At 33.3% G+C, this 16,358-nt stretch overlaps 1 protein-coding gene across 1 annotated transcript; it reads right to left on the minus strand.

Moving 5' to 3' along the window:
- Window positions 1-10,017: 10,017 nt before the first annotated feature.
- Window positions 10,018-14,948, minus strand: LOC132743903 (uncharacterized). Its single transcript, XM_060732497.1, has 2 exons — window positions 14,771-14,948; window positions 10,018-13,175 (listed from the first exon to the last, which is right to left on the minus strand). Exon 2 carries the CDS (start codon window positions 13,090-13,092, stop codon window positions 12,583-12,585), a length of 510 nt encoding a protein of 169 aa, XP_060588480.1. The 5' UTR covers window positions 13,093-13,175; window positions 14,771-14,948; the 3' UTR covers window positions 10,018-12,582.
- Window positions 14,949-16,358: the final 1,410 nt, after the last annotated feature.

Genomic DNA, 16,358 nt, shown 5'->3' on the forward strand with positions numbered 1-16,358 from the left:
AAGGGAACTAGGGTAAACCCTTACTGTGATTTTTGTGTACATGAAGTGATTTATGCACGAAAGTACCAGATAATAAACGGTGACATACTGATGTTCCCTTTATGTCAAAATATGAATGATATAAACAGCATATAAGCAAACAATTTGTTTATTTTGTTCGGTTTGTACTTTTATATGCTTTTTTATTTTCACAAAACCTGGTCATTTACAAAGTGTTGTTATCATTCAATTGATGAATATAGCTGCCATAAGACATAGAAAGGTTGTGCCATAATGAAGTGCGACAATTCAAACGGTATTATCATATTTATAATTAGAATATAAGCAATGTACATTATATGATGAAAGTAATATCAGGAACATTTAAAGTAATAACATATAAATCTATAAAAAAAAAATTAAAAAAAAAACAGTTAAACAGTGACACAACATATACAAACTGTTAGTTAACAGAATTTTGCTGTACTAGTATACATTTTCATATCGAATTATTGCCAATAATTCCTTTTATAAATAATTTCATAATTGTATAACCGGCTGAATAATTTTTTTTATTTGCGGCAAAATATCGCGAATGCATTATATTTTGCTGTTATTGGTCTCGCTATAATAACACCCCCTTTAAAAACATAAAAAACATGATGCCTGTTATAGTTTGCATAATTTTAATGGAAAATTACCAAGTTTATAAACTTTAAATGTTTTCCGGGGTCTTGTTACCATGTACTTTTTATTGTTATTGATGACTTGTACACTTCCTTCACAGAATACTTTGCTGTAATTGATCACGATATGCTTGCTTGTTCTGAAAATGACAAGCTGAATATATATATGTTTTTCGGCAAAATATATTATATACAGTATACTTTGATGTAATTGATGACATAATTTGATGTCATTTTTGATGACGTTTTAAATCTCACAATCCCTTCTATAGTTTTCTTATAGGAATTCAATTGAATAAAAACTATTATTTATTACAGATATCATTCTTTTCAATAGAACGGAGTGTAGTAGATAATAGATGTCCTTCAAAATGTCACTAAGAAATAATTTAAAATGTTTCACACAGGCTATGCACGATGTTTTTCTAATAGAAATATTTATGTGAGAAAAAGCATTGCGAGTTAGAATACAATTACATTTTATACCGTGTTTATCTGAACATTCAATTTCTATATACACTCAAATGGAATGAATAAATGAAGAGCCATTTTATTCATAAAAAACTACTTGTAGCGAGGTAAAAACAGAAACGTGATATGTATGACGTATGTTCTAACGTAATTTCTATAAATAAAGTTTGAATATTACATAAGCTGTCAGCAAATCGACTGCTAGAATGGAAGAAAAATGGTACATGTAAATGCAACTTGTATTTGAAATGAAGAAAATTGATTTAAGGTATGATCCACCTAATGCATTACCTCCACTTTGAAAAGTATTTAAATAGGCTTAAACTACTGTCAACTGCATTGTTACTGAGGGGCACTGGTTCAAGCCTCAGAAGAGGCAACTTTTTTTCTTTCTTTTTTTCTTTGAACATTATTTGTGTCTCTCAGATCACTCTTGAGAAGAAGAAAGTGTTTCATTTCATTATGAAATTATTATTGGCATTTATTGGCTAAATTGTGCCAAATTTATTATCCAATATGGTACCTGATATTTTCTAAGTCTAATAAAATAAAAACTAGACGGTAAAGGTATTTTGTATTTGACATGCGCAACCAATATACTTTTTAGAAAATTTATGCAAACTTTGAAAACAGCCCCTGATTTGAGTACATTTTAGGGATACTTTGAATAAGGCCTCCAAGTTGAAAAATGACCAAACAACTACTTTAAATGGGTGGGTAGGGTAACATTTATATACATATTTCAAACGTTTGAAGTAGAAACAATAATTTTGCTGGGTCATTTGTTAGCTGAATGCTATTATAGTTTCTTAAAAATGTTTTATAGGAAAATATTTTTTCATAATGATTATAAAATAGAATATTTAGAGTTCTCGTTTCTGAAAAAGAGCCCTTCTAATAGCCAATTTTTACTTAAGAAAAATCTCCATAACTCGTAAACCATACGGTAAACTTTGATTAAATTTTGCATTCTTGTGTCTTTTAAGGTATATAACTGACCTATGTTGTCAATTTTATAGTTCCCTATAGAGCCCATTAGGGGGCTCATACCATAAACTAAAATGATAACGGACATTCATTGTTCAATATTACAATGATTGCGTTCTCCTATTCACACATATGAAATAAACGACATTAACACCATAATATTTATAATTACGAACTACTTGTAGTTAAGCCAAACAGAAATATGATATATCCGTACAAGTGTTGCTTATCTATTGAGAAGTCCTTATGTGTTTTGATTTCATTGTTATACAGTTCATCCACTCCAAGAGGTGAAACTAATATTTAAAAACAAACAGAAAAAGAAGAAAGTATTGGAACAAACCATAGGCGTGTTACCGGGTATATAACTAGCATCGGTACTCCCTTCAAAAGACACCCTTTTACAACCAAACTAGAAAAAATTAAGATGGATGAATAATTCCTCAAAAAGTGCCAATTTAAATTGAAAATAAGTGCATGCACTTCTGGATGGAATATATTAATCAAATGTGTATGCTAGCAGTATATAAATAAAGCATTGTACTCTTTATTAAGATAACGTGAAAGGTTGTATCTATATCTATACACCCCGCACAATCCTATCATTTACACTTTCTGTCTGTCCATCTTGCAACACTATATTGAGTGTCGTTTTTTTATCAACTTGAAATAAAAAAAACATTTATCTGAGAATCAATACAATTTTGTTTTGTAATATTAAATAGATATATTCTAAAAAGTAACTCAAAATATAAAATGTATCAACATTATGGACATTGGCCACTGTTAGATCTAGAGATGCATGCTAATTTTATTAATGTCATTCAACATCATTGCACCTTTTGCACATAATTTCAGGGCAGGATTTAATTAATGTAGTTTCCACATTTTACATTTGTAGATTCCATTAATTTATGAAATGCTTTTAAAATAAACAAAAACGATATAATGATTCAAAGATAAAGTTTTGCGAGTCTCTATTGCCAACGTCTATGCTAATTGAAATAAATAAGTCAATAAATAAAGATGTATTGTCTGAAAATTCCAAAGTCCAAGACAAGAGACTCAGACTAGTCATTTTCATATTATTAAAATGTTCGTGCTAAATTTAAGCGACAGAAATGTAACATGATATGGCATGTTCATGCTCAAGGAACATCATTTTAATCATGAGTCAGACTCGATCACACAGTTCATTAATCGAAATATTACGTGAGCATTTAGATAGGGTAAAATACTTGTTTTGAAGGCAGTTTGAAGTTTGGCAGTTGTAAAATATCAGTTCTTCTACGAGGGATGTTTGGAAATACGTAGACAGTTTGTTATATTAACTCTCGTGTTTTAATTTTTTTAGAGTATCTAGTTTTTCTGCAGACAAATATGTGTGTGTATTTTCGTAGACAAAAAAACAACAATAAATACACGTAAATGAATGATTGAAACAAACAGCCGGACACGGAGAAAGTCAATTCAATGCGACTTCACAATAAAGTCAACGCCTTTCAAAATACTCGCCGTTGCACTCGTTGCAACGTTAGTAACGGTGAATCAACAGGCTGTATATAGACCTATGTACTGGACGACAATGTTGTTGGTGACAATTTGGAGTTCTGCAAGCGTCTGAAACATATTTTCTTTCAGTTGAGTCTTTATGGTGGGTAAGAGCGTTAAATCAAAAGGCCCAAGATAGGGCGAATATGATGGAAGCGGTAGGGGTTTGAGTACCTATTTAGGGTGAACATAAATAATAAACACGACGTTATCCTATTGAATGTATTGTCAAAAATTAATTTGATTCTGTAAGGTACATGCAAATAACACTTTTTAAGATATGGGAAAAGCTGTATGACGCAGATTCGGACACAATTTTATAAATCTCGAAATTCTGTTCTCACTGATGGCGACATATTGGCGTTAAAGCTAGAATGAGCTGTTGCCGTCTGTGTGTTGTTTCCATCAGTTAGCGACTTTGTAATGACGTACACATTTACGTTGACGTCTTTAAAGCATCTATTAATATTTTGACTGAATTGAAAAAAATATCAACTGACACAAAATATAATCAGTCGCATTTATTTTTGAATAAACATCTATAAATGTTGGGGTTGCTCCAGATAGCCATAACTATGACAATTCTAGGCCATCTGTGTACCTATTAATATGTTAATGAGGTATACATTATACCACATAAGTGTATTTTTTTATTTTGCTATGTCGCGTTTGGATTTTATGAAAAAAGTCTATATATTTTCCGAACATCCCTCCTATTTCTTGACTGTGTGAAGTTTTATCCCTAAAGACTGCTGTCATTTGGACAATTATTGTAGGTAAACAAAGCAGGTATGTTTACAAAATTGACAGTATTGCTAAAATAGCCATTATTTAGTATCTACAGGAAAGGATCAAGGATGTAAAGTTATTTAAACTTCGATAGAAGTAGAACATTTGGACGATGCCTCTTCATGTTCTACAGTGAAAAGTTATATTGTGGATTTAAGCATGGAAGGCTAAGATTTGGGAATGACCATTCTCATTCGATGGCCTGGCACTGTTGCAACCCGTGTATTGTTGATGATTTTGTTACAGCTCACATGAGTGATGCATAGAGATATATAGTCAGAATAGTTGTACAGGATTTAATAAAGACCAATTTGTACAAAAGATCCTGACAAAAAGCTCAAGTCTGTTTGACAGTTAAAAAGAAGCATGTCAGACACATTTTGTAGCTTGCCTATTTGAACTTTTTAGGAATGATCCGACTTGCTTCATTGTGAAATTTAAACTATGGAGCAAACAACAGTCGACCATTTCACCACAACAGCTATACAACAGTCTTACCAAATCAAGCGTCTCAGTTTATGATAAGATTGTCTGCTAGATAGGTATTGATGCTCTTTGATGCTAAAGATATCATGATGGAAGATTATCTGCAAAGGGAAAAACAATGAATGTACTTCTATGACATATCTTTTCATAGGCAGTAAAAAAATTAAACTCAAATGCTGCGTAAAAGTCAGTAAGGATGTGATGCGATTCAAGGGAAATACCCTATTCACAACAATGCCATTGATATTGCCGCCGTAAACGATCACGACGTCCCATAAGTGTAGTGTATTGATCATCTAATCAAGATGCGTTACAATGCCATTATTATGCATTATTTATCTTCAAAAAACGAGTGCCTTGTTTGAAATTTATTTTTTTTTTTCACAAAAAACGAACGACACTTGTATCAAACAAGTTTTTGATCATTTTTTGGGGGGTGCGGGGCGTGTGGGAGAGGGGATGCGTTTAGTGAATGTCACCTTATCTTGTTGGGCTGTCATAACATTTTAAAATAATAAAATAATATAATTAATAAAACAATATACTAAAATAAGTTTTGCACATTTGACTTAAACGTTATACTGCTATTATAATGAATTAAGACATTTGTCACAATTAAATGGTTGAAACAAACATAACAAACATATTTATGTTGAGAGGGTAGTCGAAGGATAATTAAACGTTGGTGAACAAACAATGCAATATGTTATTTTCTCAATGACAATGTTTCATAGATAGTTCTGGTATAAGGTAGAGAAATCTATTCATGTTGGTTACCATGAAAGTCAACAATTAAAAAGATTTAGAATCATGTGACCCTATTATATATACAAATACTGAATTGTGTCTGATATATTGTACAGAGCATTACGGTGTTCGGGTGACCGTGAATTGTAATTTACTTGAATATGAAAGCGGTTGCTATTTGAATCGCTGCCGTTAAAATCCTTTTGTATTTATACAATCGTGGCAAATTGAAACGGTTATGATATTGAACAGCACAGCTATAACAAAGAAACTACCAAATAATTACATTGGCGTATCTGTTTATAATATTAAAATGATTTATATTAAATTTGAAGGTTAAAGTATTTCCTTATACACAAAAAGAACTAAAATTTGAGCAAACAAACATCATATTTTTATTTCATTTAATGAAAAGGAAAAACATATGTTTAAACATTATTCTTCAAAGCATTTGTTTCTTTGTTGGATTAATTGGTTTTTATGTCACACCGATGCATTGAAGGTTATATGGCGACGTTCCAGTTTTACTAGTGTAAGGAAACGAACGGGCGCCTGAGTAGAACCCCTGACGTTCACTAAGCTAGCTGGATAGCTTCCTCACATGAACAAATCCAATGCCCGTGACGGGATTCGAACCAACAGTGGTGAGGGACAAGCGGTTCAAAGCATTTTTTTAAGTCAACTTTATTTGTAAGTCAATGAAATAAATAAATTATGTATTTTTCGGAAGTGTTGAAATTTTCGAGTGAAATATGGAATATATTTTCACAAAATATGATAAAATTCCATATTTTTCATACGCCGGAACAGCGAGTAAAAATATATTGAATTGTATCGTGTTGAGATCAAATATGTTCCATAGAATTAACACTAAAACAAAAAGAATAACATTTTTATTTGAAAAGTAAAAAATAATGAAAGGAAAAATCTGAAGCTATAGAATGTCAGGGGAAAAACATCTGAAAGTATCCCTAAAGACAAATATGAATTTTGAAAACGCCCTTTCATATTTATCGCTCACATTTCTTTAACAAATAGAAAGTATATTTGACTGATGTAGAATGAGTAGAATTTAATAATCTGATTGTATTGACCTGTAAAGTTTTGAATACATTAAAACACTTATTGAAATATTCGATTACATTACGGTTCTGTCTGTGTAGTTTACAAAAATAAATATGGAGTATTTAACCTACGTTTTGAAAAGTTAGAGAATATTAATGTTAAAGTCGACAATAGCGATAGCTGGTTAAATAATTGCCTAATACATGATATATATATATATATATATATATATATATATATATATATATATATATATATATATATATATATATATATATATATATATATATATATATATACTCAAACTTGATGAAATAGTGGGTCCAAGTGGCATCACTACTTATTGGGTCCACCCATTTCCAGTAACTCTAGAGACAAACGAGATGGTGTAGTTTTTAAAGGTTACTCCCCTTATACTATATATAGCTTCAGATTCACGATAACTAAATGCAAAAACTATATATCGCACATTGTAACATTTTACACCAGACCTCGTATCTGGGTCTTTATGACCCAACTATTTATATGTTTATACATGTATATATAACGTAATGACCCAACAGTTTCTTATTCATATATTTCATTTTTTACACAAATTTGATAAAAAAGTGGGTCCAAGTGGCATCACTACTTATTGGGTCCACCTATTTCCAGCAACTCTAGAGACAAACGAGATGATGCAGTTTATAAAGGTTACCCCTCTGATATAGTGCGTTCCAATTCACCTAGGCGGGCGGAGCTTCGTCTCAGTCGATCGCATTCATTTTACAGGGTTAACAGTTAGCTGACAATATTCAATGCACGTATCTGGTATATTACGAAAATCTACGATTGTATAGATTAACCTATTTTTCGGATTGTCCTCATTTACATGGATCAGAGATTAACTCCATCCGCCCAGGTGAATTGGAACGTACTAATCTATATATAGCAACTAAATACATAAACTTTATATCGCACATTATAACATTTTACACAAGACCTCGTATCTGGGTCGCTATCTGTTCTAGTGGCATCACTACTTATTGGGTCTACCTATTTCCAGCAAATCTAGAGACAAAGCAGACAGTGTAATTTGTTTGCATACTTTATCACCCTTTGCAACAATGTTACAGTTCTTGAACAGTGTAGTTTCTTTAACCATCGTTCTTTGAAATAACAAACACAAGACCACTCTCCTACGTGCCCACTACCAAAAGTTTTTTGTTTAAGTTACCCTCTCCACCCTTTCCACCCCTCATACTACCGGTATATAGCTTCAGTTTCAAGATGACTGGAGTTTTATACTGGACATCGCTTTTTGCACAAGACCTAGTATATGGGTTTCCAAGACCCAACATATTATGACCCAATAACTTGTGTTTAAATATATATATATATTTAATACTGCAAATAAATTTCACAAAATTTCATTGGTCAAGAGCTAGGATATATGGTGCCATATACACCGTGTGCAGACGGTATATATGAAAGCTGGACGATTTTGATTGGATGGGTAACCGCTTCAGCGGGAAAAACAAAATGGCGGACGCTTCTCGATTCGCAAATTAAATCAACGGATTGTTCTAATTTGAACAAATATTGTTATTAACTGAATATATTTTATACCTAATGTAATCATGAACGTATTCTGACAACCGCACATTTATAAAATTTAGCCTGTATTGTTTTAATTCCCATCATCGTTTTGGCTAACGTCGTCATCTGGATATAACGTCATACCGATATATACAAAGGGCATGACGTCATCTTCGCACGTGACGCCAAATGGCGGAAATATATCAACGTTTTTTTTTTGTAAATATAAATTAATAAATATCAACAATACCGGATTTGCAGTATTATAAATTCGTTATATATGTTCTTGAAGAAATATATGGTGGACATATAGCCTGCTGAGATCTATATAACCCTTGGCTATCGCCTCGGGTTATATAAATCAGTCAGGCTATATTCCACCATATATCCCGTAAAGAACCTCTATAACTAATAATATATGTATCAGAAGTCTTAGTATATGGGTCCCTGGGACTCAACATAATATGACCCAATTATTTGAGTTTATATATACATATGTATATTTAACATAATGACCCAACAGTTTCTTATCCATATATTCAGAGTATATCTTAGTCTATTCTGCTTATTAGGTTACTCCAAACACAGCAATTAAAATATATTTGTACCTGAAATTATGTGCCCCTCTATTCTGGTTAATATAGACTGATAAAAATTTGTCTGAAGATAGTGCTTCAACAGCATGGTAAACTTGCAGCACAGTAGATACCTCGCAACACTGAGAATCATGGGTTGCCATCATAAGTCATAAGTAATTAGGATTTTGAGTATGGCAACAGTAAATCCATTGAAGTTTAGTTGAAAATGCTTTCTCACAAACAGACTTGATTGGTAGCAGGGCCTGAACCCATGATTCTCTAGCAGTGAATGGCCAGTGCTTCAAATCGGGGATTCTTATCCAATGGATCACCGAGTGGTCCCCAGAACAAGAGAATGAATGGCAAAAGGGAAAACAACAACAATCTTTCAGAACAAATTTATCCAGAAAAAAAAGCATAGAAACATTCACAATCAGAGACATATTAACTCAAAGTATTCAATACTAATCTGTTTCAGGTTATATGTAAGCTTTCAGTTTCAGACAGATCAGCTGGTTATAAAAGCTAACAAGACTTTCCGTTCAATAAATGCCTATGCCCCCATAGGCAGCTTTGTCAATAAAGTTTACATGCAGATGAAGTTGTAAAGCTCCAGGATATATACTGATGCTAAAAGGAAACTGTGCACTTTGATTTTACGGGTTAATATTCACAAATCGTTGGTGTAGAAACGTAAATTTAGTATCGATACTTAGCTTATTTTCTTAGCTAAAAGGTGGCATGATTTTTGAAAAGGTTTAACAGCAAAACAGTAAATGAGCTGTTTTTACAAATGATGTAAATAAAGTTTATTTAACAGCAAGAGTGATGTAATCAACATGGACTGTTGTAAATGATCGTATAAACAAAGAGGATGTTGATTTCTTTCATCAAACAAACATTCTGACCAAATATTATGAAAATTGGATTAAAAATTCAGCCTCAATTGTATACACAAGGTTATTTTACGATTTGACCTAGTTTTTGACCCCAGATGACCCACATAAAATCAGAAATTCTGAATAAATCTGTCTTATTTAAACAGTCAAAGAAAGAAATATTGTTTTGAAAACTGCAGTCCCTTTTAACAAGTCGCCCAATTAATCTCATTTCTTAAAACAAGAGCTGTCAGAAGGACAGCGCGCTCGACTTTTTTAGTGCTTGCCTATAAAACAAAACTTTGACAGTTAAGGGCACACAAGACTTTAACTAGGAATTTCTAAGTACAAATCAAGAAACATTTTCACAGAGTTATCTTCTCTTGCTTACAGATAGGTCTCATGATGGCACATAAGAACTCCAACTTCCAAAGTAATATCTCAAATGGTTAAGTCAACAAGTGGACAAGAATGAAAATTTTAACTGAGTTTCTAAGTCAAAAAGGGCCATAATTCAAATAAAATCCTTAACAGAATTACCTTCTCCTGCCCATGTTTTGGGACCATGATGGTAAACAAGTATTCCAACTTTCAATTTAATATCTCAACCAGTTCAGTCAAAAAGTTGACTGGTACAAAAAAGTTAACCAAGATTCTAAGTCGATAAAAGGCCTTAATTTTTAAAACAAATCCCTGACAGAGTTACCTTCTCTTGCGTACAGATGGGGGTAATGATGTGAAATAGCATTAAAAGTTTCAAAGCAAGCTCAAAGGGTTAAGGCAATAAGTGGATTTTACCCATATTCAATGTATTGTCTAAGTAAACAAGAGCTGTCCGTAAGACAGCGCGCTCGACTTTTTTATTGCTTGCCAATAAAAAAAGTTTTTGCAGTAAAAGGCAATACAAGAATCTCTGTATTTTTAAAGTGAACAATGGCCATGAGCATTAAGATATTTAGTGAAGAATTATTTTACTGAATTGTGTGATACCCTTGAACACTGCAGCAAAGTTTGAAATGTTTAAGTCAAAAGAGGGCTGGTAAGAAAGAAAAAAAAACTGAGTTGAGCCTTAAATAAATTTAATTCTAAGTCGATAAAAGGCCTTAATTTTTAAAACAAATCCTTGACAGAGTTACCTTCTCTTGCGTACAGATGGGGGTAATGATGTGAAATAGCATTAAAAGTTTCAAAGCAATATCTCAAAGGGTTAAGGCAATAAGTGGATTTTACCCATATTCAATGTATTTTCTAAGTCAAAAAGGGGCATAATTCTGTCAAAAACCTTGACAGAGTTATGTCCTCTTGTCTGTTGATGAAGGTCGTGATGGTAAACAAGTATGGTCAGTTTCAAAGCAATACCTCCAATGGTTTTGAAATAAAGTGAGGTGGTACAAAAAACTTAACCAAGCTCAATACACTTTCTAAGTCAAAAAAGGGCCATAATTCTGTCAAAAACCTTGACAGAGTTATGTACTCTTGTCTGTAGATGGAGGTTATGATGGTGAACAAGTATGGTAAGTTTCAAAGCCATACTTGTAATACTTCTGAAATAAAGTGGGGTGGTACGAAAAACTTAACCAAGGTGTGACGCCAACGCCGACGCCGGGGCGAGTAGGATAGCTCCCCTTTTCATAGAAAAGTCGAGCTAAAAAGGGGCATAATTCTGTCAAAAACCTTGACAGAGTTATGTCCTCTTGTCTATTGACGAAGGTCGTGATGGTAGGCAAGTATGTTAGTTTCAAAGCAATACCTCCAATGGTTTTGAAATAGAGTGAGGTGGTACAAAAAACTTAACCAAGCTCAATACACTTTTTAAGTAAAAAAAGGGCCATTAATTCTGTCAAAAACCTTGACAGAGTTATGTACTCTTGTCTGTCGATGGAGGTTATGATGGTGAACAAGTATGGTAAGTTTCAAAGCCATACCTCTAATACTTCTGAAATAAAGTGGGGTGGTACGAAAAACTTAACCAAGGTGTGACGCCAACGCCAACACCGAGGTGAGTAGGATAGCTCCCCTTTTCATAGAAAAGTCGAGCTAAAAACTGCCAACCTTTTCATGCCCATATTTAGTTATACAGAGTTTACACGTTAGTTTACATTCCTGTGTAACCTTTTAAACCAAATATAGCACTTTACACCTGATGAATCTTCTGTATAATGGAACTATGAAGAGATTTTTAACATTTGTAAACATCAGAAATAAGCATAATATATCCTTAAGTGTAACCCAAAGAAGATTATGAATAAAATCGACATTTCCCAACGTCCTTCACTACGTGCATAGAAAATAAATACATGTGAATAAAGATTTATACCATTTTGACTACGCATACCGGCATTCTCTACAGGTAGAATATGTTCAATGCAGGTTCAATGAAACAAATATGAAACTCGTGTAAAACGTTCTACTTATCGATTTTAGGTTAAGGGAGCGCTGATATAATGATATAGCATAATCTTGTCAATTTTTATGTTTGTACTGGAACTGCTTCTCTTCATGCAAAATAAAGAGCTATTTTGTAACCTCATATCTAACATAATTCTATATTTAGAACACAACAAGATAACCGTGATTGCATGTGACAAACTGAACTTTGATGTATGTAACAAGTAATTTCTTGTGAATTTACATTTGAAAAAGATTTCAAAATCAATGTGATTTCTGTACAGAAACTACTCGCTTACCAGTAATTGTTAAAATACTTTGCTTAAAAAAATAATTAATTAAAAAAACAACAATAAATGCTAACTGAAAGATGGCTGGATTCAATGTTTAAATTATTATTTAAAAGAAGTCTTTGCTACTTGATCCAATATTGCTGTCAATTACAATAAGTATTTTGTCTTTTGCTATAACTCTCTTGACTTCCCCATCATTCATTCTTTCTAACATTGGCATTATGGCATGATCATCATTTTCAAGTAGAGAACTATACAGCAATGTACGAGAATTGCACAAAAAGTTACCGTCACTCCCATTTCGAAGTTTTCTAACTTTACAGTTGCTGGCATGATGCCACAATAGTCTTTTTTGGCAAAACCCTTTACAATATTCACAAGGGTAGTAATCCTCTATAGAGTGTTTTGACTTGTCTGGACTCTCCCGTCCCATTGTGAATAGGGTACCTTTATTTAACTTCAAAACCTCCACATTATGCTTGTAATTACCCTCATTCACAAGAGCTGAAAACTCTGCAGCTCGCTCTTCAGATCGCTTTGGCAACAGTCTAATTTTGAGAATTTCAGCTTGCTCTTTATGCGTAAGCAAATGTCTAGTAATTTTAGAATGTATCATTTTCTTGCAGAAAGTACATGAATTTAATTTGTCATACTTTTTCTTGTGTCCTGATCGTGGAAATCCCTTTTGCTGCAGTTTTGCTGGAAGAAAACAATTTAAACATTAACCATCTTATACCTCAGTAAACTAAATATACACTGTACATACTACTGAAATCAGAGACATCATTTTAAGATACATTCTTGAACTTAACCATGTTATCTCTCAATCAAATGTGGGCAATTACCGAACTCAAAATAACGTAATTTGTTAGTAAATAAGCAGTGCTTTATCTACCATCAACCCTTTGGAGAATCAGTATAAGATGTTCTTTATCCTGAATAACCTACTGGTTTATTATGTTCATGTAGAGTTTTAAACCTTATTTAAACGTAATATTAGTCATATCTGAAGCTCTTTGACGCTCTTTGGTTTCTTAAAATTACACAACAACTTGATGTTTGTAAATACTCAACATGTAAGAACTAGAAATGAGTCCAAAGGAAAAAGATGCCCCCACTTACACGTCTTGAAATGTATATACATTTACATAAGAACAGGATATAGTCATAAACACAATGTAGTACACAATGCATACTGTTAACTACGACAAACCATCATGTATAATGTTCTTCTGACTGATCAATTTTATATTGTCTGAAAGTGAAAACAGTATGAAACTGAGCATATATATATATTTTTATACTAGTTTAAGCTGAAACCCTGTTGATTGTTGGGACTTTCTATTGTTTCCAAAGACCCAGTTATTGACCAGAACCCAATTATTGAACAAAAGAATTGGACCCACTAATTGACTTGCTTATGGAATGAATGGAATTTAGACCAGACATTCCACCTTACTTAAAATATGGATTATTAATAAGTCAAGGGCATTAACTTAAAATATGGATTTTTAATAAGTCAAGGGCATTAACTCTCCCAATACCGAAAAAACTGACAAGCAAAACCCAAGCTGCACACCTTTTAATGCTGAGTAACATTTATGTAATGTTTCATCCCTCTTACTCAAACAATTTTGTAGCTACAAATGTACAAGTTGAAAATTGCCAATTTTGACTAAGTCAAAGGGCAATAACTCTGCAATACTGAATAAATCCACAAACAAATAAAGGTGCACAACTTCATATGCTGACAAGCTTTCCTGCTAAGTTTCATGATCTTAGCTCATATACTCTTGGAGCTATGCATGACAACTTTTGGTGCACAATTTTGACTAAGTCAAGGGCAATAACTCTGCCAAAAATGTATGAATGAACAAGCAACACCCCTGGTGCACAACTTCATATACTTGCTTATATTCCTGTACAGTTTAATAACTCAAGCATTTCTGGAGCTACAAATGACAAAAGTTGAATATTGTCAATATGACTAAGTAAAGGGCAATAACTCTGCCAATATTGAGTAAATCTACAAGTTAAGCTTCATACGCTGACAAGCATTTCTGTAAAGTTTTATGATCTTAGCTCATATACCTTTGGAGCTATAAGGGTCGGACTGACGGACAAGGGTAAATCTATATGCCTCCTCTCAGAGGGAGCATAAAAATCACCAAAGGGAATTGTACAATCAGGAGCTTGATCCATTTACCCTGTTGCAACTTCCTAATGCAAAGGGCTGAAATGCTTGCCCCCTTCATCAACATATTAAAGACTGGAAAAAGAATAAAAGGTTTTACCATCATCACTCTTGAAAGTACTAGGTTTCACATCCCCTTCATCTGACTCAGACTGCGTTATTTCTATTTCACTTCTTTGTCTTGTTACTGATTGGAGCTTGGCCCTTACACTAATATCTACATCAAGAAAACAAATTGAAACTGTTATTTCTCTATCTGCCTGTTTGTAACACTTAACAAATATTCAAAGACTATGATTCAGTAATTTAAATTAAGATGTTACATAGTCTATACACTAAAACAGTAACAAGAGCTGTCGGAGGACAGCCACGCTTGACTATTTTAAAGCCTTGTCAAAAGGGTGTTTTATTGAGTATAGAAATGCCTAAGCTATATGAATACATAAAATTGTTCCAAAATGGCACAAACAACATGTCATTTGCATATACAAAACAGCCGCACAAATGTTTAAAATATTTGATGCTGAAATACAACAAGAGCGATCAGTAATCACATGTGTCGCCTCATGATGGCCAATTTCATGTTAGGACAAATTTTGTGACAGACGGACAGACAGACGGACAGTGCACAACTAGACCTTGGTACTGATCATTCCTGTAAAGTTTGGATAAAATTGCACCAGTAGTTTATGAGGAGTAGTCCGGACAAGCTTTTGCGTATCTGGCAACACACAGAAAAAAACACCTTTTGATCAAAGGGCCATAACTCAGCCAAAAATCATTCAACCGGAAAACCCGTGCAATATGCGCAAGGACTTGAGCTACAGATCAATCTTGTAAAGTTTCATTGAAATTGCATTAGTGGTATAAGAGAAGTAGTCCGGGCAAACTTTAAAAATAAAAATTATTAAAGGGCCATAACTCAAACAAAAATCATTGAACCGGAAAATGCTGACAATATGCACAACTAGACTTGGTACTGATCATTCCTGTAAAGTTTGGATGAAATTGCACCTGTAGTTTATGAGGAGTAGTCCGGACAAGCTTTTGTGTATCTGGCAACACACACAGAAAAAAGAAACCTTTTTATCAAAGGGCCATAACTCGGCCAAAAATCATTCAACCGGAAAACCCTTGCAATATGCGCAAGGACTTGAGCTACAGATCAATCCTGTAAAGTTTCATTGAAATTGCATTAGTGGTATAAGAGAAGTAGTCCGGACAAACTTTAAAATTAAAAATTATTAAAGGGCCATAACTCAAACAAAAATCGTTGAACCGGAAAATGCTGACAATATGCACAACTAGACTTGGTACTGATCATTCCTGTAAAGTTTGGATGAAATTGCACCAGTAGTTTATGAGGAGAAGTCCGGACAAGTTTTGTGACGGACGCACGGACAGACAGACAGACAGACAGACAGACAGACAGACGGACAGACAGACGACGGAGAAGTGATCCCTATATGTCGCCACTACTCCGTAGAGGCGACACAAAAAATTGTTCTTCTTTAGTCTTTTATACATACAGTTATGGAGATACCAGCTTACACGCAAAAACTTTAGCAATAATTTGTAAGTCAGAAAAGGGGCATAAATCTGTTAAAAAGGAAATTAAGAGTTATGGGACCTGTGTCCATCATCTTAGATAATCACTGCGAACAAGTGTGTGAAGTTTCAATCCATTC

Source organism: Ruditapes philippinarum, unplaced genomic scaffold (assembly GCF_026571515.1).
Source record: "Ruditapes philippinarum isolate M1 unplaced genomic scaffold, ASM2657151v2 ctg18180_1_1_1_1, whole genome shotgun sequence".
Classification (NCBI taxonomy): domain Eukaryota; kingdom Metazoa; phylum Mollusca; class Bivalvia; order Venerida; family Veneridae; genus Ruditapes; species Ruditapes philippinarum.